The following is a 26,969-nucleotide window of genomic DNA, read 5'->3' on the forward strand; positions in this document are numbered from 1 at the left end:
AAAAATTCCCCTTCGGTAACATATATGAAAATATATTATTTCCGAGGTAGAGCGAATTGGATATTAAAGGACGTTTGTAGCTTACTGATTGTATATGAATCACGGTGATGTGATAAAAGTCATATATATATATATATATATATATATATATATATATATATATATATATATATATATATATATATATATATATATATATATATATATACACATATATACACACACACCTTAGGTACAGAAGTACTCAGGTTCCTACTTCTTTTATGACTGTGGTCAGTTGGTACTCCCTTGCCTTTCCATATAAAGAACTGGGTTCGATCACAGTGAAAGTCAGAAATTTATTTCTGTTACACACGTAATTGTGTGTTGACTACTTACAATTATATATGTATATATATATATATAATTAATAATTTTCTTATTTCTTTCAAGCTAGCAGAAAAATTTTATCGTCATGAAATAAATAAATATATATATATATATATATATATATATATATATATATATATATATATATATATACACTGTATATATACTGTATATTTTACAAATATAGTTGTGTTTCTATTAGCAGCTGAAACCACAGCCTGTCTGTGGCTTGGGTTGATATTCGTCACACCCGCTGTCTTCTTCATAAAAGTAGAATTGCTATTTTGCCTGAATTGCATACCAGATGTATGTAAGCTCTTGCTAAGTGAAACAGGTTGCGTTTTGGTGTTGTAGATTGAAGTAAAATATATTTTCGTGATCTGTGGAACAATGCAAATAAGTTTTAATGGGATCCACTCGCTGTGATGCTATCTGTATGTTCAATCCGCTTCCACCGAGGCAGAATATTTATGTACTCGCTGCCGGGTCTTTTATTTTCTTTCGGGTTATCCATCTCACGCCCACAATTATCCAATTGTAATTTGCTCCACCTGTTATGGGGGGAGGGGATGTTTCTGTATGTGCAGTCTTAAAAATTATCAGTTAGCAGTAATCATACCAAAACTATTGTTGTTTGTTAATGTATTGTTATCATCTACCGTACCCCCAGGGGGGTAGGGCCGTCAGTGCACTTCACACGCGGTGCATTGTAGGCATTAATTAAGTTTCTTTGCAGTGTCCCTTCGGCCCCTAGCTGTAACCCCTTTCATTCGTTCCTTTTACTGTACCTCCTTTCTTATTATTTCTTCCATCTTTCTTTCCACACTCTTCTAACAATTGATTCTAGTGCAACTGCGAGGTTTTCCTCCTGTTACACCTTTGTAACCTTTTACCCTCAAATTTCCATTTAGCGTTGATTGACCTCATAGCTCCCAGTGCTTGGCCTTCGGCCTAAATTTTATATTCTATTCTATTCTTATATACCATAGCATAACAATATACAACGATTAGGGAAATGCTTTTTCGTAGCCTTTTGTTGCGAGGTTGAATAGTCTCCGACCTATAGCAGGTACTTAAAGTAGCGTTTGTCTTCCTTTTTCTTATTAAGTGACATTTAGGACGTTAGTTTTTAATGGTAATGCTGTGTATTCGGTGACACAAATTTTTCTAGATTTTATTGATAAAGTATACAGGGTTATATTTGTCTGATTTTATGGAGGTGCTTAACTGGTATATTTTTTTCTGTTGAATATGGCATAAGTCGGAATTTGTTTACAAGGAATTTTGGGTAGGAAGACTAAACAGTTTTTTTTTTATTTCCAGTATTTCCAGATTGTATTGATTACGTCTGTGTTTAGTCCCAATATGATCCTCCTCCTGTCCTTCAGATGGTGGATTTGTCAGAGGGCGAACGCTGTCAGATACAGTTTGGATTTGTCACCGCTTAAGGAAATGACTTGTTATACAAAGATAGCCGTTCATTTCCCTCAGAGTTAGGCCTAATCATTTCCTTTGTCTATTCTTTTAAAACCTAGGACTTCTAGTTTCAAAATTCCTTCTTCTGCCCTTCAGATGGTAGGTTTGTCAGAGGGCGAACGCTATGTCAGTTTCTTCTTGAGACAGATATGCAAACAGAAGTATATCTGCTAAAAAACGAGCAGTTTATCTGCTTACAGAAGCAGAGATTGTAAAAAAAAACAAAGGGATTAAAGCTCTGCACCTGAAAAGAATAGTGCAGTAGTATGCCCGCAACTGTTTGTGGAGTGAGCGCTTAGGAACCAGGAACCAGGTAGGAACCTGGCACGGGCTCTTGCTTTTCAGCAGCCACTTTTTGATAAATATGAAAAAAATTAGCAGTTTACCTGCTTACAGAAGCGGAGATATACAATTTTCTCAAAATGCTATGGGTCCGTGTGTCCCCTAAGACATGTTTTTGTTTATTTTGTTCCCTTTGTTTTTTGTACAATCTCTGCTTCTGTAAGCAGATAAACTGCTAATTTTTTTTTCATTGTTTTCCATCATTCGATAAATCTTTGATAAATCTGTGTGCTGATCATGACTTTGCGAAATGCAGTGAATTTGGAGCCCTAAACTGTAGGATTACCAATGACTTGTTATGCGAAAGGGTGGGTAGTCGTTCGTTTCTTCAGGGTTAGGCCTAGTCATTTCCTTTTTCTTTTCTTTTAAAACCCAGGACTTTGTTTTTTTTATGAGGGCGTCTAGTTTCCATTTCTCTTGTCCGTCTCCTGTGTAAAGAAAAAAGAATAGTTAAAGTCGGTGTTTTCTGTTGGGGGTTACAAGTCGTGAAAGTAGTTTGGTGAAGACTGAATACGTAGGATGGGTTGCAGAGACTGAGACGGGAGGTGAAAGGAAAGATTATATATGGAAAGTGTGGAAGGAAAAGGAAGTGCTGGTGGAGGAGAAAATGCCAGGCAGGCACATTTGCTCATTTTTATAACTTTTTTATTCGATACATGCAGAACTGTAAATATTCCCCCATATCTTCACCCAAGGTCTTCGAACAAAGACACTGCTACGGCTGCTTGCGTGCGTCGGTGCATGTTATCAGAGGTCGGCTTCATTCTCATTCAGGCCGGCATTTCGTCTGATGCATGTAATGGATGAGTTTCTGTACTTCACATGCATCTCTCTCTCTCTCTCTCTCTCTCTCTCTCTCTCTCTCTCTCTCTCTCTCTCTCTCTCTCTCTCTCGTTTCAGATTGGAGGATTTGAAATGTTTATTTTGATTTTATGTCTTGAATATCACTTCCCAGTAGGATAAGCGTACTTTTTATTTCCACCGAATGAGTAATTTGCCCTGAAATGGAAGACTGCAGTATCTGCAAAAGTACAAAACTGAGAAAAATGGTAGATACTGCAGTTTTCCCTTTTCCTTACTACTGATTTTGCAGGTACTACGAATAGGACCCCCTAAATACTCGTGGAAAGCGTTGAAGAATCATTCTGAAGCTGCTGTAACTTGTGTGTGAGCGTTTGACGAGCCCAATAGGTGGCGTGTCTCAATTTCGGAAATTTTGCAGATACTGCAGTCTGCCATTTTAGGGCAGTAATGCAGTTTCAACATAACGTGATTAACATTGCTTTTCTTTTGTCGCGTGATGGACTGTTGCTTATCTGTCCAGCACGCGAGACTGTGATGTAGCCTAGTATCATCTACACTAGCGCTTGGGAACCTTCATTATCTCTCTCTCTCTCTCTCTCTCTCTCTCTCTCTCTCTCTCTCTCTCTCTCTCTCTCTCTCTCTCTCAAACTCGGAACCCGTCATGACTTTGATATGCCATGGGTATATGCGTATACGTAGTGCTTGACTTCATTTGAAGGCTTTTTACTAGATATATTAAACTTGATATGTAATAATATTTAACGCTATTTCTTTCATTTTGAAATGTCAAGTTTATATTAAGAATTGCTTGCAAACAGCTTAGTGTTTTGACCATGATTATATTGGTGCTTTTTTTTGTGTCATTTATTTATTCTTATTTACTTTGACTTGTTTACTTTTCATGTCGTGATGCCAGTTTCACACAGACAGATGATCGTTATTGAATTCAGTTCATTATGATTTTATATTACGTTTGGTTTAGTTCGATTTGCACTGCATTGCAGGAAATATGATCTCCGTGGAAACCATACATTTAAAGGTAGGAAATAATTCACTTCATTCTTAAGCGCACTCTGCATTTTAAATATAGTAATGAATGCATAACAGGGCAACCTCAAAACATTCCCCGAGAGAAGTCGATTGTCCACCTCCTTTTATTTTTATTTTTACTTGCTTGTTTATTCAATAAATTTTTCATCAATCTAGTTATATGATTTCGCTTCGGTGAAGGAATCGATAATGGCAGAAGTTTACTTTAGATGGTGATTTTTGAGACGACAGCTGTTTTCTTGCAATGATTTTTATGTAAGTGTGCGAAAGTTTGTTGCTGGCTTTCGTATCCTTAATACTAGAATTTCCTTCCCAGAACAGTAAATATCCTTGGAACTTGTTTACAACTTACATAATCCCCGTAGGGGGGTGGTGACGTCAGTACACCTCACGTGGTGTACTGTAGGCATTACTTAAGGGTCTTTGCAGCGTCCCTTCTGCCCATAGCTGCATGCAACCTCTTTCATTCCTTCTGCTGTACCTCCGTTCATATGCTCTTTATTCCATCTTACTTTCCACCCTCTCGTAACAATTGTTTCACAGTGCAACTGCGAGGTTTTCCTCCTGTTACACCTTTCAAACCATCTTACTGTCAATTTCCCTCTCAGCGTTGAATGACCTCATAGGTCCCAGCGCTTGGCCTTTGGCCTAAATCCTTTATTCTATCTACTTCCGTCTGCAATTTACATAACCGATAAGTGATTCTTTCGTGAACAGTCTAGTCGAGATCAGTGTGAAATCAGTCTACAGTGATTCGTTTCAGATGCTGAGATTTGGGTTTTACAGATTTCTCTCCTGACGGGGGAAAAATGAAAACTAATTGAAAACGAGTGCATCCATTGCTAATGCGACTGGGATCTATATGTGAGCAGTTTAATCAAATGGTTCTGCCAATTCTTTCAGAGTCAGGAGCTTGCATTGCACACTGTTCGTGCACAGAATTAGTGTTAACCTCCGCTTTTGTTTGTTTCGTAATGCGCAGTGTAAAAAATAAAGGATAATCCAAATTATTTTATTTCAGAGGCGAGTATACCGACTGGGTGGGCGGCGCTTCCGCCCCCTACAATCGGTAACTGTTACCGTAACCAACATTGCATAAGTTTAACGGCCGGACTTCCGGCTGGCTGAAAGTTAATCCCATATGTAAAGACCTCAGGTTTGTATATTAGGAAAAATACAAATTACTTTAAAATTTTGCCATTTTAGGCCAAAGGCCAAGCTCTGGGACCTATGAGGCCATTCAGCGCTGAAACGGAAATTGACGGTAAAATGTTTGAAAGGTGTAACAGGAGGAAAACCTCGCAGTTGCACTATAAATCAATTTTGAGGAAAGGGTGGAAAGAAAGATGGAAAAATAAGAGAATATGAAAGGAGGTACAGAAAAAGGAACGAAAGGGGTTGCAGCTAGGGGCCTAAGGAAGGGACGCTGAAAATAACCTTAAGTAATGCCTGCAGTGCATCGCATGAGGTACATGGACGGCACTACCTCCCTACGGGGTCAGAGGTCAGGAAGAAGAATAATATCGATGTTCTCACATTTGACATCTTGAAAGTTGTCTAACTTGACCTGTTATCTGGAAGTTTTGTGTCGTGAAGGAGGAGAACTTTTAATGAATTGCGCCAAAAACTGCAAGTTTAACTTGGTGAGGTTTGTTATGTTGATAGGGACTTGAACAAGTTGCAGGAGATTTGAAGTTTTTAATGGAAGGAGGGGAAAGGGAAGTAAATGTTTTATTCTGTCAGGTGAGAATATGACTTGTAGGCTAAACTTAGTTAAGTTATCGACATTTCATTGTGTGTGTGTGTGTATATATATACATATATATATATGTGTGTGTGTGTGTGTAGTAGTAGTAGTAGTAGTAGTAGTAGTAGTAGTAGCAGATTTTGTTCACCACTTCAAGACTTCTGACTAGCAGATTGGAAGAAGTGTTCGAAATATTGAAAGTGTATTCATTAAGTTGTTATTGGCTCGTTTGCAATAGCACTTTTAGAAAAAGAAAGGAAAAATCACACACACACACATAATATAGTTCACGCGAATATCTATAACTTTTCATTAATGTATTGATGTATTGTGGCCCTAAGAGCGCGCCATTAGGCCTAACCTCGAACCATGCCATTTCGTAGCATTCTCGACGTCCGCAAAACTATCTCCTCCTCATCATAGAAATGAACCAATGTTCCTAATCATCCAGTTCCTCGAAAAGATAGTTGACTCGACGCATTAATTAGTTTGGCAGAGGGAACGACTGTTGGATAATAGGGAGCAAGTATCCGGTGGCTCGGTCGCTTGCATGCTTGCTCCTTGTGCATGTTTTCCCTACGCAAATTACGGGTTGGCCAGGAAATGCCAGGTCTGATGCACGGGGGTGATTACACGGCGAGATCGAAGGATATAACATTCTAGGTCTTTCGCTCATTTTTTGATTAATGAAGTTAATTGAAGGTTCAAAAATGGTCCGCGGGTTATACGTCTTTGGGACAGGGTCTTGCAAGGTTCCAGTTGAAAAAATGTCTTCTGTATGTATGTATTTGTAACTCAAGTATAAGTAATCCTTTTTATAGAGTGGTTCAGAACAGCACACGAGGAAGTATTGCTTGTAGCTGCCACGATCTCCTCGTGTATAGATTTGAGTGTTACACATATTTTTCGAAAGCTACTGGTACTATATATCTTTTAAAGTCTAAGGAAGTTGGGTTACTCTTACTCCTTTCTGTAGTTGATAAGTTTCTCAGTAATTGCAGTTGCTACAGTTCATTTTCCTCGTGTTACACCAACGCTTTTTTCTAGAGATGTGCGAGAAAGGAGCATACGAACTTCAAAGAATCCCAAATTGATCGTCATCAGCATCGTGGTCCAGGTTTCCTTTTGGTTTTCCAAGTCCACGACCAATCGACCAGTCCTTTCTCAAGTGAATCCCGTAGGCAGGGGTATTGCCACCAGCGCACCTCACGCGGTGCACTGTAGGCACTACTTAAGGGTGTTTGCAGCGTCCCTTCGGGGCCTTAGCTGCAACCTCTTTCATTCCTTTTACTGTACCTCCGTTCATAATCTCTTCCTTCCATCTGACTTTCACCCTTTCCTAACAATTATTTCATAATGCAACCTCGAGGTTTTCCTACTGTTACACCTTTCAAACCACCTTACTGTTCAGGGCTGAATGACCTCGTAGGTCCCAGCGCTTGATCTTTGGTCCTAATTCTGTATTCTATTCTAATATTCTCTTCTCAAGTGAAAGTAGGTTTCGACACGAGTCTTAGGCTAATGATCATGATATGAATTGGTGCTGATGTACGTAGATTTCGCCCTACGGTGCACTGGAACGGTCTGTTCCAGGTACTGCATGCTGTGTTGGTACAGTTAGTGGTACCGTTTAATATTAGATATAATGCAGTGAACCCTTAAGGGTGATATGCCGCCAGTACCCCACACGTTGACTTACGGCGTTGCTAAAGGGTGTTGGCTGCGTCCCCTCGGCCCCTGGCTCCACCCACTTTGTAGCCTTTTACTTGACCTCCATCTCGCTTCCTTTCTTCAGACTTGCTGACCAACCTCTTTAACTATTACTTCTTAGTGCAGCTGTGGGGTTTTCGCCCCGTTCCACCATTGCGTCATTGCACTTCATGTCCTTTATTTTTTGGATCTCTTTAGCTTGCTGTCCAGCCGCTCAAACTCGCTCTTTTCATTGTCTTAACCTCTGGATGGCCGAAAGTTCCCCAGTGCGTGGCAGCCTGATTCTCGTAAAGTCAACGATGTAGTGAAATTTGTTTTTGAGACGTGAATAAGAATACACACACACATGTGAATATATATATACACATACATACATATATACACACATATATTGCATACATATACATACATATACACACATATATGTACACACACACACACACACACACACACACACACACACACACACACACACACACACATATATATATATATATATATATATATATATATATATATATATAACATTACTCCATTTCTCTGAAGTGGGTATCTATAACAGTCTCAATTTATGTCTTTCAATCACTTCAGCATGTTCACTTCAGGGGTGTAAAAGACAACTGAATCAACCGTTTCTTCCTGCACTTCCACCATGGCATTCCTGGGCAATCTAGGTCTCTTCCCAGTATTTCTGTGCATACCTTTCTTGCTTTATTCAGTTCTTCACTGGGTGGGTCGATATCGTACTCGCCTAGCCCTCTCCTAGGCCGGCGTTCGATTCTCCGGCCGGCCAGTGAAGGATTAGAGGAATTTATTTCTGGTGATAGATATTCACTTCTCGGTATAATGTGGTTCGGATTCCACAATAAGCTGTAGGTCCCATTGTTAGGTAACCAGTTGGTTCTTAGCCACGTAAAATAAGTCTAATGCTTCGGGCCAGCCCTCTCTAGGAGAGCTGTTAATCAGCTCCTCAGTGGTCTGGTTAAACTAAGGTATACTTTTCTTTCTCTATTTATTCTCGCATCACATGTCATTCTCCCATTACACAATATAATTACTCCCATATACGTATATATATATATGTTTACATATAATTATATATGTATATATATTATATGTATATATACATACATACGTGCGTACATACAGACATACATATAATGTCTGTCCGCCTATGAGCGCATGTTGTCAGTGCTCTATTTCACATGGCAGCCTCAGTGCGTCGGTCAGATCTTTCAGGCTGGGCCTCTTTCCCCTTGATCTCCACCGTCGCGTCGCCGGCAGATGAGACTTTCAAGTTCAGTGGCACCACAAACACACACACACACACACACACACACACACACACACACCCACCCCGGCAGACGCTGTCCAAAGCAGCATCTACATTGTTTATCCAAACCGTCGTCTCCTACTCATGGACAGCCATGCCGAGGAGGTCTTTCTAGCGGTGTGCCGGCATACCGCCGCTTGGATGTGACGACATTAAAGGAGAAGTTACATTTGCGCCTTGCCGTAGAGTAACGGCTGCACCCGGAAGTCTGAGAGAGAGAGAGAGAGAGAGAGAGAGAGAGAGAGAGAGAGAGAGAGAGAGAGAGAATTCTCCCATATCACTCTAGGAGTCTCGGGAGAAAGTGTTGGGCAAACGTACTCTAGCTTGTTTTATGGTAGGCGAGGAGACCTTTTTTTTTTTTCTTGATATTCCGGCTCACGTTGTTTGAGGATTTGTTTTTGTACTTCAGGGCGAAGTGCTTTCTATTCTATTCTTTTATGCCATGGCATAACAATATGCAACGAATAGGGAATTGCTTTTTCCTAGCCTTTTGTTGCAGGGTTGGATAGTCACCGTCCTGCAGTAAGTGCTTAAAGTAGCATTTTTCTTCCATTTTCTTATTAAGTGACTTGTAGGGCGCTAGTTTTTAATATTAATACTGTGTGTTCGCGCATCACACGTCATTGTGCCATTGTACTATATATAATTACTCCCATGTACATACACGAATTGACTGCTTCCATCCTACGACCATCTTATTAACGTTCATTGCTCCATTTCGGTTTTATACGCACACGCGCACACACTTTTATATATATATATATATATATGTGTGTGTGTGTGTGTGTGTGTGTGTGTATATATATATATATATATATATATATATATATATATATATATATATATATATATATATATATATATATATATATATATATATACAGTATATACAGTATATATGGTTAGCTAATAACAAACACAGGAATCGCCCCTTTAATAAGAGTCCATCTGCATAGTTTGAAGGTTACGAACGGAAAGAGTTTGCCTTTGATGCCGTGACGTCATTTTAATATAATGATTGGCGGTTGTATTGTTTTACAGAGTTTTCTTTTATGTGTCGTCCCTGTACTATAAATTTGGCTTTGACTACAACTTTCCTTTGTTAATTGCATATACTAAATTCTTTTTCGGGCACGGGGGGAGGGCAGGTGTCAGTAAACGTTGAATAATTTTTGCTATTGTCTCATAGTGTGGCTGCTATTAGAAATCATTAATTATGTTTTGTGTAGAATTATTTAGGGGTCACGCATTCTGCCCATTGCAACAATAAAAGGATTACGTGTTCACAAATGGCTCCCAGCCTCCTGTAGTTAGAATCGATTTCTGATGATGATTGATCATTGGCCCGGAAGGTACTTCGGCAATATGAATCATCATCGGTGAGTGGCAACTTTTTATTTACTGATTATATATAATTTTTTTATAATGTTAGACGATTAATGATCACTTCTAAAGGCCCGCTGATAAGTGATAATTGGTGATACGTGATGATTAATGACGAGAACTGACTTGCCGCTTTATGAATAAGTCATGCTTGCCGATTAACTTAATGGTAGTACCACTTATTGACTCGTAAAAGTGCAAGGCGATGAATGAACAGCGATCATGACTGCTGGTTAGTCTATCGAAGACAGGTGGTAAAAATTGGTAGCTCTTTCTTCTGATGCCATTCCGAGCTCTGCTTGTCGCCATGCATCGGTGGGCCATGGGAAAAATCCTCCATTGCGGCTGCATAGCACAGCGCCACATACAGAGCACGCGACAGCGCGAGCTGTCTTAAAGCCTCTCAAGATATTCCATTCCTTTTGCATCTCATTTGACGCCGTAGGAACTGTCAGGAAGCCATTAAGGAAATCCATTACCCCGTCGGGTGGGTATTAAAGCTGCCCATTCCAAGTGCAAAGGGGCCGACGACCGAGCCAAGGGGTACAGATTTGAGCCAGGTTCTCTCTCTCTCCACTTGGGGCTGTTGTCAGATGCCGGGAGTTAATTCCCTGCTGCGAATTTTGTTCTCTGCTGTTGATCATTTTGAATGGTGCTCATTTGTTGGAAAGAATTCGAGTTTCCTGTGATGGTGTATGTGCGCTCCCTGTGCTGATCACTGTTTTTTCTCAGTCGATTTCATTGTATTTCAGCTATACTGTATCCCCATTACTTTTTGCGAGGTCATTATTGTGTAGAAGGTAATGTCAAGGTTATGGTTGTTATTTCTCCCAGATAATTGTTACGGTTTCATTGTATTTCAGCTCCATCCCCATCACTTTTTGCAAAGTCATTATTGTGTAGATGGTAATGTCTAGGTTATGATTGTTATTTCTCCCAGATAATTGTTACGGTTTCATTGTATTTCAGCTCCATCCTCATTACTTTTTGCGAAGTCACTATTGTGTAGAAGGTAATGTCAAGGTCATGATTGTTATATCTCCCAATTAATTGTTACGGTTTCATTGTATTTCAGCTCCATCCCCATCACTTTTTGCCAAGTCATTATTGTGTTGATGGTAATGTCAAGGTTATGATTGTTATTTCTCCTAATTAATTGTTACAGTTTCATTGTATTTCAGCTCCATCCTCATTAATTTTTGCCAAGTCATTATTGTGTTGATGGTAATGTCAAGGTTGTGATTGTTATTTCTCCCAGATAATTGTTACAGTTTCATTGTATTTCAGCTCCATCCTCATTACTTTTTACGAAGTCATTATCATGTTGATGGTAATGTCAAGGTTATGATTGTTATATCTCCCAATTAATTGTTACGGTTTCATTCTATTTCAGCTATATCCTCATTACTTTTTGCGAAGTCACTATTGTGTAGAAGGTAATGTCAAGGTCATGATTGTTATATCTCCCAATGAATTGTTACGGTTTCATTGTATTTCAGCTCCATCCTCATTACTTTTTGTGAAGTCATTATTGTGTAGATGGTAATGTCAAGGTTACGATTGTTATTTCTCCTAATTAATTGTTACAGTTTCATTGTATTTCAGCTCCATCCTCATTACTTTTTGCCAAGTCATTATTGTGTTGATGGTAATGTCAAGGTTATGATTGTTATTTCTCCCAGATAATTGTTACAGTTTCATTGTATTTCAGCTCCATCATCATTACTTTTTGCGAAGTCATTATTGTTTAGATGGCCATGTCAAGGTTATGATTGTTATTTCTCCAAATCAATTGTTACTGTGAGAGTGGATGCAGCTGAATTATTGTTTCAGATGCTTTTGCACTGAATTGCGCGCTTGCATCACGTTCACTGAGCTGTTGCCTTTTATTTCAAAAGTTGATAGCAATGGCCCATGTTTGAGATTTGCTGTTGGTTGCACTAATGTTTGAATTTCAAAGCAGTGAAAGCCATTAGTAAGGAGGTCTCTCATTGTAGGATTCAGAAACATTTTCAGTACACTAGGAGAGAGAGAGAGAGAGAGAGAGAGAGAGAGAGAGAGAGAGAGAGAGAGAGAGAGCAAGCAAGCAAGCGTGCGCATTGTGTTTAGATTATAACCCTCCCCACTTTGGAAATTCGAGCACCTTTCCAGGAAGCATACGAAACTCCAGTAAACTCCTCCAAGATTTATTCTTTCATTTTCCTTGAAGTAAGCCTAAGACGGTATTTGTGTTTTGTGGTGGTCTTGTTTTTATACAACGACGGAGAGGAAGTTACCTTCCCTCTCTTATGCCTCTCCTTCCACGCCCCAGCTCCGCTCCTGTGTAGGCTACCCTCCCTCTCTCTCTCTCTCTCTCTCTCAAGTATGGCTTTTACATGTACTTATGTGGGGCAAATTAGTACCAAGAGATTTTGTTATCTTATGGGCGTGTGTTCACGCACTTATACATGTCTGATACACACACACATATATATATGTATATATATATATTGTATATATGTAGTATATATATATATATATATATATATATATATATATATATGGTATGTATGTATGTAAGTATGTATGTATGTATAATGGCCCAACACAATTCCTGGCAAAATATTGAACCCATGAAACATCAGTTAATGACTCGCTGGACTAAGTTGCTCAGAAGATTGTGGGTACAGTAATAGGAAACATCTGTTCTGACAGAATTTTACTCTAGAGCTATTTTGTGCCTGAGAGAGAGAGAGAGAGAGAGAGAGAGAGAGAGAGAGAGAGAGAGAGAGAGAGAGAGAGAGAGAGAGAGAGCCACCACAAGGTCTCCTGACACTATAATAAGTCGTTGAGTATTCAAAACATTCCGTATTTTTATGATCGGCCGGGTTTGCTATTCGTATAAAGACGACTTTCAGGAAATTCTCCTTTCCTACGTAATGGACAAGAGCCAAAAATATATATTGGGAAGAAAAAAATTCAGTGTTAACTTACCAATTCTAGGTAGAAAAATTCTAATGAATTCTATAAGCGAAGTCAGTATTTATTATTATTATTATTATTATTATTATTATTATTATTATTATTATTATTATTATTATTATTATTCATCTCCACTATGACATTAATGATTGGCAGTAGTGTTGCCTTCGCTAAAAAAAAAAAGTTCATTATTAAGAAGCCCAGGAATGATGCTTAGAATGATGCGAATAGTGTCGTTTGCAAATAAAGTGATATACACAGGAATCGTTCAAGTGTGCTTAGGGACATTAGTATTTAATGTAGTCGGCCGTCCAAGATTTATCGTTTGTGGTGTGCAATTTTTTATTTTTTTTATTTTGTATACCCTCATAAATCGAGTCTCTACGTAGCCTCACTTTTATTACGGTAAATTTGGAGTAATCTAGCTTATTAGCTTTTAAGAAGAAAGCTATAAAATTGTTTACTAGTACATTTGCTACAGATTTATTCACTGTACTCCGATTTTTATATATATACATACATACATACATACATATATGTATATATATATATATAATGTATAAATATTCATTTATTTATTTACGTATATATATATATATATATATATATATAATAATATATATATATATACAGTATGTATATATATATATATATATATATATATATATATATATATATATATATATATATATATATATATATATATATATATATATACAGTATGTATATATATGAGTACCCATATCAAGAGGCCAAAAGATCGGAGAAGAAGAAACAAGTAAAAATAAAATCATGTTTTTGGGGACATGAGGTTAACCCCAACTCTCTCTCTCTCTCTCTCTCTCTCTCTCTCTCTCTCTCTCTCTCTCTCTCTCTACCCGTATGTGTGACTCGTGAGCTATTCGTTTTTGCAGGACAAAAGAGCGCAGTCAGATGCAGCCGAATAAGGCCAAGTTGAGAGAGCGTAGCTTCAGTATCCATGGCGGGCAGACCCATCTCTTCTGGCCTTCCCCTCCCTCTTCCATGTTCCCCGTAAAAGAGACTTCGTGGGCGGAGATCTCCTGTTATACTGTGGTGTGCAGCCCATCTCAGGCATTGGGGGATGGGGGGTGGATGGGGGTGACCCAGGAGGGTCGGCTCACTTCTCAAGCACGGGTCTTTGGTAGGAACGCCTTGTGGTGTAAGAGTCCTTTTAGGATGCGCGCCTGTTTAAGGATGATGTTTTGTGTTCTTTGTGCATTGAGCTTCAAGGCTTCCTGCAGCCGCCGAAGGGAGAAGAAGCCAGTAGTCAGCTGCGGAGGGCACGTCGAAAGATGGACTCGTAATGTGACTGTCTGAGAGAAATGGAGTCGAGTGTTCCAGAAATGTGGATACGTTCCCTTATTGGCCGGTGGCGACTTCTTATGGCAAGGGCTGTTCGCCTTGTTTCACTTGAATTCATGTATCTTTCGTTCCTCTGTATGTATATGTATATTTTTTCTTTCTCTCTTTTTTGGTGTGGTGTGTAGCCTACATGTCTGTATTCTCGGCGTTTTTTTTTAAATCCAGTAGTGATTCTACATTGGCACAGTGGTGGTCATCGGGTCCAGCAAGTAAGTACACTTGGTTTAACCTATTTAAACTTAGATAGATGTAGATTCATATATGTGGCGTCAAGATTATTCCTAACGGTTAATGTTATGATTTCTTTCCTTTCAGGTAAGTGAATGGAAAGGCCGTGGCAGGGAAGGGTGCGGTGTGCTGTCGCCTTTGGAAAGGTTCGTGCTTCAGTTCAATAGACGTTATTAAAGCTGGCCATACACGATAGAGACTGGCCCGTCAATTTCAAGGGGATTGTCCCGCATCGGTCCAGTCTTTATGGTGTATGGGGGGAAAAAAGCCAGTCTCGTCGGGCTTGTCTTGGCTCGCCATCCTTTCAGCATGTTGAAAATCCTGTCCTGTCCCGTTGCAATTTGCTGACTCGCCGCGCAAGTCCCTAACGTGTGTGGGAAGAGATTAGCCTCCCAGAGTCCTGACCATCCCTCAAGAATAAAACAAGTATGATACCTGAGACTGAATGTTATTCACCCGTAGGACGAAGATTGGCCTCCATACATATCATTTTAAGCAGTGTCCTCATTGCAACTTCTCAAGTATGTCGCAGGCAACCAAATATTTAACTCAAGATTTTGTTACTGAATTCATTGAACTTTATAGACTTCATCCGTGTTTATGGAAGGTAAAAAGTGAATATTATTTTAATAAATCTAAAAAGCAGGCTGCCTATGAAGAGTTATTAGAGGTCTGCAAGAAAATTGATGAGAACGCAGACGTAGATTTTGTGAAAGCTAAAATTTCCTCATTCAGAGGATCTTTTCGAAAAGAGCTTAGAAAAGTCAGGACCTCTTGAAATCCTGTCTCCATCGTGTATGGGCAATCCTTAGGGGTCTGGCGCGGAGGGCCAGTACCGCCGTGACGGCCCGCCGTGCCAGTCTCTATCGTGTATGGCTAGCTTAAGATTTGGCCTTAATAATGATTTTGTGATAGTCTCTCTCTCTCTCTCTCTCTCTCTCTCTCTCTCTCTCTCTCTCTCTCTCTCTCTCTCTCTCTCTCGCAATTTCCTAGAATGCTTGTCGACCGCACGTTAGTTTTTGTAATCTTGAACCTTGATTATTTATGCATGTGTGCGTGTTTTGGTTCCATGTGGTCATAGGCTGTACATATTTGGTTAAAAGGAAATAATTCGTTGTTACAGATTGCCTGTTATTGGTTTTATGCCTCTTCTGTAGAGGTCAGAGTTGAAAGTAACAACTGGACTTGAACTGTCTGACTTGGCAGTTTTGGAAAAGCTCTTATTTTATTTGCCATCACTTTTCCGTACTGCATTCTAATTTTATTTTATTTTTATTTTATTTTACTGTTTTTTCGTATATTGCTGGAAAAGCGCTCATTTTATTTGCCTTCACTTTTCGTACTGCGTTCTAATTTTATTTAAAAAACAAAATTTTTTTCGTATATTGCTGGATGTATATTAGAGGCCCAGTAACATTCACCATACATATAATGTTCCGGGTTCTGTTTTTTTTTTTTTTTTTTTTTTTATTGCTAGTGATTTTTAGACCTAACAGACAGGCCTGAAATTCTATGCGTCACTTCAGTTCTATCAGCGAATATTCTTTAAAATGAAAGTAATATTTCCGGTACTGTAATATTTTTTGGAGTTATAAATGTTGTGCCTTCTGCTTGATTAGCTTATTGTAAGAACTGTAAGAAAAGTTATTGTAATTTGACCCTATTTTTATTATAAAATTTACCTTCCAAACAAACTTCTTCACCGGCAAATCCTGTGAACTGTTGGATTTATAATCTAACAATTCAAAAAAAGACTGGATTTATAATCGAAAGCCTTTTGCTTCTAAGAAACTAGTAGTCGCTGTAGTACAACTGTAGTACAGGTTGTTGTAACCTAATAGTTGCAACAGCAGCATTGTTATTCCCTGTGACCTTACGACGCAATTAACTTGAGGCAGTTGTAACCTGCGAGTTTTCCTCTTTCACTTTTCGTCGCGAGTTCCTCGCCGCTCTCGTCTAACCATAAATGGAACATCGCGACATGGTTTCCGTTTCACAATGCGCTGTTGAGTATTTTAACTTGAAGACACTAGTCATCTGCGTAGCCACAAAACCTCGGCGTCCATTGCTAATGGCATTTGTATCGGGGGGAGAGAGAGAGAGAGAGAGAGAGAGAGAGAGAGAGAGAGAGAGAGAGAGAGAGAGACTGCTTCGTTGTCATTTTGATTAGCATTCAAGTTTTCCTTTTTTTTTTAACTGTTAACATTATATTCTTTCTTTTATGTCTTTTAAAGCAACAGATTGTGTTTGTGATCTGTGAATAACTTGCAGTCGGTCTTTCAGAGCAGGATTAGATTGTTGTGTTGTATAAGAGGCGATGTTAATTTACATTCCTGTTAGTTTTTACCCTCGGGCCTCTCTTTACAAGGTTGATCTTCATACATAATACATACATCCACATATGTTTATTTACATTTTCTCATCACTTGATATTTTGACAGCTTGAAAAAGAATGCATTTGAATTCACTAATAGTCGCTGAATCCCTTTGTTATAGTAAAGCACTGAAATTGTCGCTAAAAAGTAGGCGTGGCAGTTTATCTTCCGTTTACTCCCAGTGATAATAAACGTCTTCATCTTAGCTAACTTTTGACAGAACCTGTGTGGATGTTTCTTTTACAAGTTTGTATATAAGTACCAGAAAATGTGTACACAACTGTGTATACTCGTATGCGTATGCTGGCCCTATGTATAGGCTGTCAAAGTCTCTGCCGTTGCGTTTTGTTCCTTTGGCTTAAAACAAGAGCTGTCAAATTTCAGTCACAGTCTCAATCACTCCTTTTTTAGCGAACTTTGCTGAATCAGATGTACAAAATTCCGTAACTTCTGTGTGCCATAATTAGACTTAGCTTGCTGGGATCACTTCTCTTAATAAATTGCAATATTTATTGTCAGATGGGTAGTCTATAGCTTGTCGGTATCGGCTCTTCTGCTGTTGTGGAATATTATGACTCTATGAGTCGAACTCTGATAAGACCATTTGGAGTGACGCAAGCGTAAGGTTGGAATCAGCCAACATACGGGCGGCCTCCCACGTACAGGTACTATATTTTAGATTGAGGGCATCCGTTTTTGAAAATCGAGTGGGACACTGAATGTGCAATATTTTCACGTACTGGTTTATGGTTCAGTATTCTGATTGTAATATGTTCTTTTTCCATTATGACGTCATGAACAGTTATTTGAACTGCTGAGGAAGCGGATGGATTTTTCCTCCGTCTTTTTCGTATTTTTGGCCCTTACAAAAATCGGCTGTAATGTATTGAGCTCACAGTACAGGTCGCGAATCTCTTATTTTTTATTTTGACCGAATATGGATACATACTCAAGGGCAGGAAGTACAAGTATGTGTAAGAGAGAGAGAGAGAGAGAGAGAGAGAGAGAGAGAGAGAGAGAGAGAGAGAGAGAGGAGTTTGCCTTATCGATTGGGCTCTTGGTTACTTCGGCATAGCTTTCATTTTGCCCTCGTTAATAATTCAGCCGCCTCCGATGATTGAGAAGGAATGAGAAAGGGACAGATACTGTTGTTATTATTAACTGATGAGTGAATAGGGGGCTAGACACAGCCAGTGCTGTTCTCTCTTTTACACAATATTCATTATATTGTACTACGAGCTTGTTGGCCCGCGCTACGCGCCTTGGAACCCGGGGCTGCTGTCTCCCTACCCTCCCGATCCCCTACCTACCCCGGGGGCGGACGAACAGTTTTGTAGGAGGGTGGCTGTCTCCCCTACCCTCCCGTTCCCCTACCTACCCCCCCCACACTGGGCGGACAAACAGGTTTGCAGGAGGAGGGTGGATGTCTCCCCTACCCTCCCGTTCCCCCTACCTACCCCCCCACACTGGGCGGACAAACAGGTTTGCAGGAGGAGGGTGGATGTCTCCCCTACCCTCCCGTTCCCCTACCTACCCCCCCATGGGGCGGACAAACAGGTTTGCAGGAGGTTGGTGGATGTCTCCCCTACCCTCCCGTTCTCCTACTTACCCCCCCACACTGGGCAGACAAACAGGTTTGCAGGAGGAGGGTGGATGTCTCCCCTACCCTCCCGTCCCCCTACCTACCCCCCACACGGGGCGGGCAAACAGGTTTTCAGGAGGAGGGTGGATGTCTCCCCTACCCTCCCGTTCCCCTACCTACCACCCGGCAAACAAACAGGTTTGCAGGAGAGTGGATGTCTATCCTACCGTCCCGTTCCCCTACCTACCCCGCCCCCACCCGGGGCGGACAGACTGGTGTTTGCAGTGGTTAGGTGGCTGTGTCATGTCTCCCCTACTGTCACCTGGGGGAGGACAATCAAGGTCAGATCCTCTCGGATTTTATTGTTATAGATAGATATATTTATATTACGTTACGTTGTATTATATATATATATATATATATATATATATATATATATATATATATATATATATATATATATATATATATATATATATATATATATACTGTATATATATATATGTATATATGTATATGTATATGTATATATATATATTATAATGTACTTTATGATTTTCAACTCTTATGATTTTGAGGGATACCCGGTATGATCCGGTGACGCTTTTCCTATAGACGTTCGGTATCAAGATTTTCTTCCTCACATTGCTCAAATTGTTGACTTAGACACCATTTGTAAAAGCTGAATTAAAAGATATATGTTAACGGGGCCGAATGAGACTTGATAAACCCACCAAGGTAAAGACATTGACAGTTCGCTGATTATTGAGAGAGAGAGAGAGAGAGAGAGAGAGAGAGAGAGAGAGAGAGAGAGAGAGAGAGAAACTTACTTGAAGTACAGTGCAGATTAAAGGAATATTGTCCCCTAAAGAATGGTAAATAATGTCAGCTGCTCCATTCCACTATTTGTTGGCTTATACGTCTGAAGAATAACTCAAATGTCTCGGTTAGGATTTCAAGAATCTTGGGGGAAGTATTAGTTCCTCATTGGATGGGTCGATATCGTACTCGGCTAGCACTCTCCTAGGCCCGCGTTCGATTCTCCGGCCGGCCAGTGATGGATTAGAGGAATTTATTTCTGGTGATAGAAATTCATTTCTCGGTATAATGTGGTTCGGATTCCACAATAGGCTGTAGGTCCCGTTGCTAGGTAACCAGTTGGTTCTTAGCAACGTAAAATAAGTCAAATCCTTCGGGCCAGCCCTAGGAGAGCTGTTAATCAGCTCAGTGGTCTAGTTAAACTAAGGTATACTTAACTTTTTTGTGGGGGGGGGGCCAGTATTTAGGATGGGAAGGGAACACTCACCGGAAGTTACCAAGAATGACGTTACATGAACGTAGATTGTTATGATTATTATGACTTTGAAGTTTTAATTATCTTTGTTTGTCGCAATTATGTTGATTTAAATTGAAAGCTATTTGATTATATGAACTGAAACCATAACTGTTGACTTTCAGTTTTCTGTAAAGGAAAACTATTTTGCCGGCTTTGTCTGTCCGTCCTCGCTTTTTCTGTCCGCACTTTTTCTGTCCGCCCTCAGATCTTTAAAACTACAGGGGCTAGAGGGCTGCAAATTGGTACGTTGATCATCCACCCTCCGATCTTGAACATAACAAATTGCAGCCCTCTAGCCTCAGCAGTTTTTATTTTATTTAAGGTCAAAGTTAGCCAATATATATTTGAATTCTGTTATGGGTATTCGGTATATACCTGTTACAGTAAGATTGTGAAACCAGGACTATTACGAAATCCCTGAAATTTTCAGGGAATTCTTGAAATCACCAATTCACTTAGAAACAAGAAACATTTGATCCCCGAGGGGTTAGTACTAAACACTGCGAAACAGTAGTTCATCCAGGCTGCTTCGCCGTGTTCAGTACTAGCCCCTCGGGGATCAAATGTCCCTAAGTGAATCAGTGGCTGTCCGAAGTCCCTGAATATTGAAACGGTACTTACGAAGTTATTATCTCATACTTCACGAATCAGCATTTGCTTATATCATCTGATTGAAATCTGCCGTCAGGGTTATGCATATCGCGTCTCCTGTGACTCACGAGGGGAGGAAAGTGAGCAGCTTGCACTGACTCAGCGACATCATTCAATATTTACCAAAAGTGTTGCACCTGCAACATTGCCATCACAGAGTATGCTACTGCCTGCATTCGCCAGTCAGCAAACGAGTCTATCTAGCATATTCAGGCTCGCTCTCTCTCTCTCTCTCTCTCTCTCTCTCTCTCTCTCTCTCTCTCTCTCTCTCTCTCTGATGCGGTAGTGTTTACAGGTAGTGAAAAAAGCCTCGGTGTTTTACCGTTACAGTTGAATAGAATTCGTAAAGTGCAACACATTAAAGAACCCGGGCATTGAGAAAGCTGAAACGAATTATAACAAACAATAAGCCGAAGTTTCTTCGGCACAGCCGAGTTTTCTGTAGAGCCGCTACAGCGTATAATCAAGCCCACCGAAAATAGATCTATCTTTCGGTGGTCTCGGTATAATGCTGTATGAGCCGCGGCCCATGAAACTTTAACCACGGCCCGGAGGTGGCCTGCCCTATATCGTTTCCAGACGCACGGTTATGGCTGGTTTAACCTTAAATAAAATAAAAACTACTGAGGCTAGAGGGCTGCAATTTGGTATGTTTGATGATTGGAGGGTGGATAATCAACAAACCAATTTGCAGCCCTCTAGCCTCTCTAGTTTTTAAGATCTGAGGACGGGCAGAAAAAGTGCGGACGGACAGACAAAGCCGGCACAATAATATTCTTTTCAGAAAACTAAAAAGGGTTAATTAGAGATAATTATTGTAAAGAATGGCCTAACTTCCCGAAATACCCTTTGCATGGTCTTAGTTTCGTTCTAACATACTTTAAGATTGAGTTCATCTGAGTTTACGGTATGTATGTTACAGACAGACATTGAAACCAGGAATTTCGCGAACTGCCTGAAATATCAGGCAGATAGTGAAATGCACTCAGGGGCATTTGATACCCCGGGGGCTGGTACTAAACATGGCGAAATGCATTTGACTCCCCAGGGGCTAGTACTGAACAAAGCGAAACAGTGTAGGCGAGTCACTGTTTCGCTGTGTTTAGTACTAGCCCCTGGGAGGATCAAATGTCCCGAAGTGCATTTCGCTATCTGCCTGAAATTTCAGGCAGTTTGCGAAATGCCTGGTTTTGCTATCTTCCCGTAACATGTATACGACATTATTTAAGCTTGTATGTATATGTAAATAGTGGTGGTTCTCAACCTTTTTTGGCCCATGCACCCTTTCACCATATGTCAGAATGTCATTCCACCGCCCCCTTTTCCAAAATTGTCTACCTCAAAAGATGCATCCCAAATAATATGCAACAAAATACTAACACAAAAACACGAGCCAGCAGAGAGAAAACCCGGCCGTTTTGTGTAGTCCTAGAGCCAGTTTGAGCATGCCAATCTGTGATTACAATTCCCCCTCCCCGAAACTCTGAAATATCCCCCTTTGGGAATTCCCCCTGATTGAGAACCTCTTAGGGCAAGGGTGGATGAAGGAAGAGAGCTAATTTCAGCATCTTTCATTTCGACGTTCCGTGATAATGCTTCCGTAGATCTTCTGGGAATATGTTGAGTAATAAATACAATACGCTAAGAAAAATGTTTAAAAACCTTTAGAGTAAAACGATTAAAAAAAATCACAATTATGAAAATCCTTCAAAACTAAGACCGTTGACCGACCTTTATCAACAAGCATGGAATACACACGAGGAAACATGAAACTTTAACTACAATAAACTAAGATGGAGGATGTTTGGGTTCTCCAACTGGGGAACCAGCTGATTGATAAAAAAGGACTCCGGAATAGGTAGTTCGTGTGTGATTTGCGCCAGACCTGTAGTACGAAAATCGTCCCTTGCGATATGTTTTACAAATTTTTTAATGCTTCCTAATATTCGAATGTTCGAGGTTGGAGAATCTACTTCCTGTATGAAAACTTATTCCTCGATGGGAGTCGATACACACACACACACACACACACACACACACACACACACACACATATATATATATATATATATATATATATATATATATATATATATATATATATATATATATATATATATATATTGTATGTGGACGTGTATAAAGCCACCATGAGATTCAATGTTAAGATAGATGTGGTGTCAATTTTGTTGACTTGGCCACGTGGGTTTTGTGAAAATTGTGAAAAGCACTGGAAGACTGACACAGGTCAGCTGCAGTTGTATGTGAAGGTCAAGTTTTTGTGTATAATAATAATAATAATATTCTCTATTTCAGTTCAGGGCCTTGCGAACTTTCTGTAATTGATTGGAAAGTACGGGAGGTATACAAAAGGAAAGCCATCAAGAGAAATTTGATCAGCATTCGTATTTTCCTTCTAAATGGCCGATACAACAAACACTATAAGGGTATAAGACCCCACAGTGGTCATTAGCAAATCAGCGTGATATCGGGAAGTAAGGAATGTTTAAAGTGGTGGGCCTGTTTGTCAGATGTGACTTATAAATTATGGTATTCTTAGGGAATCGGCGTGTCGATTCTAGAAAATTTATAGCATGATAACATTTTGCAAATAGTGACGTGTACTGCATTGTAAGGGACAGTTGGATTTGCTTAGTCCAGTACAGTGCGAGAGTTATTTGACGCAAGAAATTATTTCGTCAAACGAATGAGAAAATGTTGGCCGATTGTTCGGTGTTAAAGTAAACTTCGAAGATGAATTTCAGGAATGTCTTTCACGAATAGGAAACGATACTAGAGACGAGAGTCAGTTAAAGCCAGAGAAAGCCAGGTGATATTGAAAGGTTGATGTCAACAGGTGAACAGTGAAAGTGACGACGCCGTAATATTTCGTGAGAAACGGTGCAGTTGGCAGAGAAAGGTCGGAAGAGCACGGTTCAGATATTACTGTTATTGAATGTAAGAACGTTTGAAGTTACTGATGACGCTTTCTGGAAGAGGAGAACAGTTGCTTGTAGTAAAAAAAAAAAGTTTAAGAGGGACTGTTTGATCATTTACTACATAAATGTGCAATATGTAGCCATGCTTTTTAGTTGTTGTAAAAGAAAACTATTGTGCCGTGCCGGCTTTGTCTGTCCGTCCGCACTTTATTCTGTCCGCACTTTTTCTAGCCGTCCCCAGATCTTAAAAACCACTGAGGCTAGAGGGCTGCAAATTGGTATGTTGATCAGCCACCCTCCAATCATCAAACACACTAAATTGCAGCCCTCTAGCCTCAGTAGTTTATATTTTATCTAAGGTTAAATTTAGCCATAATCGTGCTTCTGGCAGCGATATAGGATAGGCCACCACCGGGCAGGGTTAAAGTTTCATGGGCCGCGGCTCATACAGCATTATACCGAGACTACCGAAAGATAGATCTGTTTTCGGTGGGCTTGATTTTACGCTGTAGCGATGCAGAGAACTCGATTGCGCCGAAGAAACGTCGGCGCATTTTTTGCTTGTTTATTTCTGTTAAGTGCATAACATTGTGTTGCTCCCACCTTTCGTTGACTGCACCTAATGATGTTTTCCTTTGATCAGTCTTATTTAAAGTTAGATTTCATCTCGTGCTCCTCATTTTGGTGTCGATTTTTAAGATGAATAGTAAGTTCACATGAGTAAAATTACCAGAACGGAGCTAAACTTAAATTGCTTTGCACTGGAAATACTATTCGTTAACAGAATAAGAGAGACATGCATTTTATTAGCCCCATGCAAGATGTTTTATTTGCCATTCCAGTGAGATAGAGTTAACCGCTGTTTACGCGAGCCACTGTACAGTAAAACATATTGCTGTCATTTGTACGGTATGGGCACGCTGTGCATATGAAAAAAAGGCGTTGCATTGATTATGGCGATAACCGTTCTCATTTACAGCGTTGGGCCGCTGTTTTCCTAGATGTCTTAGAATTCGGGAGGCATGGGACTTAGCATGAGTCTTTGTTAAAGGTACACAAACGCTAGTTATTTATATATTTACATATAACTATTTATATATTTGAACATTTTTATTGCATTCATTTGCTAAGTAGACATGTTCAGCATAATCTAAGTATAGAAGTGAGCGATTTATTAGTGGTGATAATTCTTCATATTGCTGCAGCTGTCAGTATTGACAAGAATCAAATAAATAGTGAAGAAAAACAGTCGCAAGTAGCGTAGCACGTAACGTGAATGACAAAACAGAAAAATGTGAATGTCTGTGTTGGAAGCGAGAAAACGTCATACATTGTCAGAAAAAACAGAGCGGCCTGGCTGCGGTGTCATGCCACGGGGCTGGCCTTTGAATATTGAAATTTGGAGGTTTTCCCAGTGGCGACTTCGCCTCTTCCACAAGAGTCGAATAGGAATGCACCTCTAATGGAAGGCTGTCTGTCTGCTCGTGTCCTCAGTCCTTGTTTTCCCTCTGGAAACTGCTTGCGGCTGAATTCGTCCGTGTATGTATTTATATCGGCGTATCGTGTGTACAATAGATGTTCTTTTACTTTTCATGCAAGCCATCAGATCTTAAAAACTACTGAGGCTAGAGGGCTGCAAATTGGTATGTTGATCATCCACCCTCCAATCATCAAACATACCAAATTGCAGCCCTCTAGCCTCAGTAGTTTTAATTTTATCTAAGATTAAAGTTAACCATAATCGTACTTCTGGCACCGCTATAGGTACCAACAACACAGGCCACCACTGGACCGTGGCTGAGTTTCATGAGCCGCGGTTAAGAGTTTCTAAGAGTTTCATGGGCCGTGGCTGAAAGTTCTAAGAGTTTTTAAGAGTTTCATGGGCCATGGCTGAAAGTTCTAAGAGTTCCTAGGAGTTTCATGGGCCGTGGCTGAGAGTTTCATACAGCATTATACGCTGTACAGAAAACTCGATTGCGCCGAAGTACGGCGCATTATTTTACTTATTCAAGAGTATCACGAGAGAGAGAGAGAGAGAGAGAGAGAGAGAGAGAGAGAGAGAGAGAGAGAGAGAGTAAAACTAAAGGTGGAAGGAGGAGCGTGGCGAGTGTGAGGGAGATGGGAGTGGGTGTGTGGGTGTGTGGGAGGGAAGGAGGGAGGAGGAAGGACCGTTGTGGCGGGGGTGAAGTAAATGCATTGGCAACCGTGAATGGCGTTTCTCGGCGCACCTGTTCATTCGTGTCCCTGGCATCGCATTGATTTTCCGAATAGGTCTTTTCTTGGACTTTCCCGTCGACTTCGCGATCAGAAAGAAACGGGTGGGCTCAATTTGGACGTGGGCAGTGTCGCTCCTGGTACGGAAATGCGCGATGAAAGGAAAATGGGGAACCACGGTCGGCGTGCATTGAATGGGCATTGCTTTCAAAACCCTGCAGCCCTGCTTCTTTGTTGTTGTTACGGAACGACTCCGCTGCAGCAACAGCAGGTTTGAAATGAAAGCAAGCTGAGACGGTCTCGTTAGAGTAACAGAAAGTAATGTTTGCACCGTCGGTGATCTGACCGCTCGTATGATGAGGATACCGTGCGTCTGACGGCGGGAAATCGGCTGATGGCCGATTGTTGGGAGTTGGGGTTGTGAACGCTTTGCAACGAGGAGTCGAGCTGTTAACGCTGTAGAATTTGAATTACTGAATGTTCATCGGTCTCCTCGATTACCTTCTTATCGGAGAGAGATGTCTGGTTAGCGTTTCTCCCGGAGGAAACTACTTGTGATCAGTTCGTGCGGAGATATCATCAGATAGGAGGAAGTTTTGGGGTAAAGTTGGTCCATCTGGGTCGAGGCCACTCCCCACCTCTCTCTCTCTCTCTCTCTCTCTCTCTCTCTCTCTCTCTCTCTCTCTCTCTCTCTCTCTGCGGAATGGCTTATGTTGTAGTGTAATAGTTTTCCTCGTAAGGATTTTTACGATCTCTTGACACTTCTTTTATATTCATTTTTGTGTTTGTTCTTAGACATTTCGTCTTCTGCCTAAATCTGTCTCGTCTCTTTCTGGTTTAGTGTTTTTATTCCCAATGAAACTTAGCAGATTTTTTTTTATATATTCCCCTTTACAACTCTGGTCCCAAGGTAACTCTTATTTTTCTGGGTGAATTGTCAGTGCCTCCCTTTCAATGCACTCTTCGGATGAGCACTAGTTAGCATAAGGAAACTAACCATTGGCGGCCGGTTGAGTTTCCTGTAAAAGAAAACTACTAAGATGGCTATTTGTCGGTCCGTCCGCACTTCTTCTGTCCACCCTCAGG

General features: G+C 40.3%; 1 protein-coding gene across 3 annotated transcripts in view; it reads left to right on the forward strand.

Moving 5' to 3' along the window:
• The window catches only part of p130CAS (Serine_rich_CAS and FAT-like_CAS_C domain-containing protein p130CAS), a 196,578-nt gene that overhangs the window by 77,110 nt on the left and 92,499 nt on the right, over nucleotides 1-26,969 (forward strand). The window contains exon 1 of one of the 3 annotated variants that reach the window (XM_067126770.1): nucleotides 14,867-14,932. The exons of the other annotated variants lie outside the window; for them this stretch is intronic. Within the exon in view, the coding sequence (XP_066982871.1) occupies nucleotides 14,882-14,932 (51 nt within the window). The 5' untranslated portion in view covers nucleotides 14,867-14,881. Of the gene's footprint in view, nucleotides 1-14,866; nucleotides 14,933-26,969 lie in introns of those variants that run through there. 3 annotated transcript variants of the gene reach the window in all.

This window comes from Macrobrachium rosenbergii, chromosome 25, assembly GCF_040412425.1.
Source record: "Macrobrachium rosenbergii isolate ZJJX-2024 chromosome 25, ASM4041242v1, whole genome shotgun sequence".
Taxonomy (NCBI): domain Eukaryota; kingdom Metazoa; phylum Arthropoda; class Malacostraca; order Decapoda; family Palaemonidae; genus Macrobrachium; species Macrobrachium rosenbergii.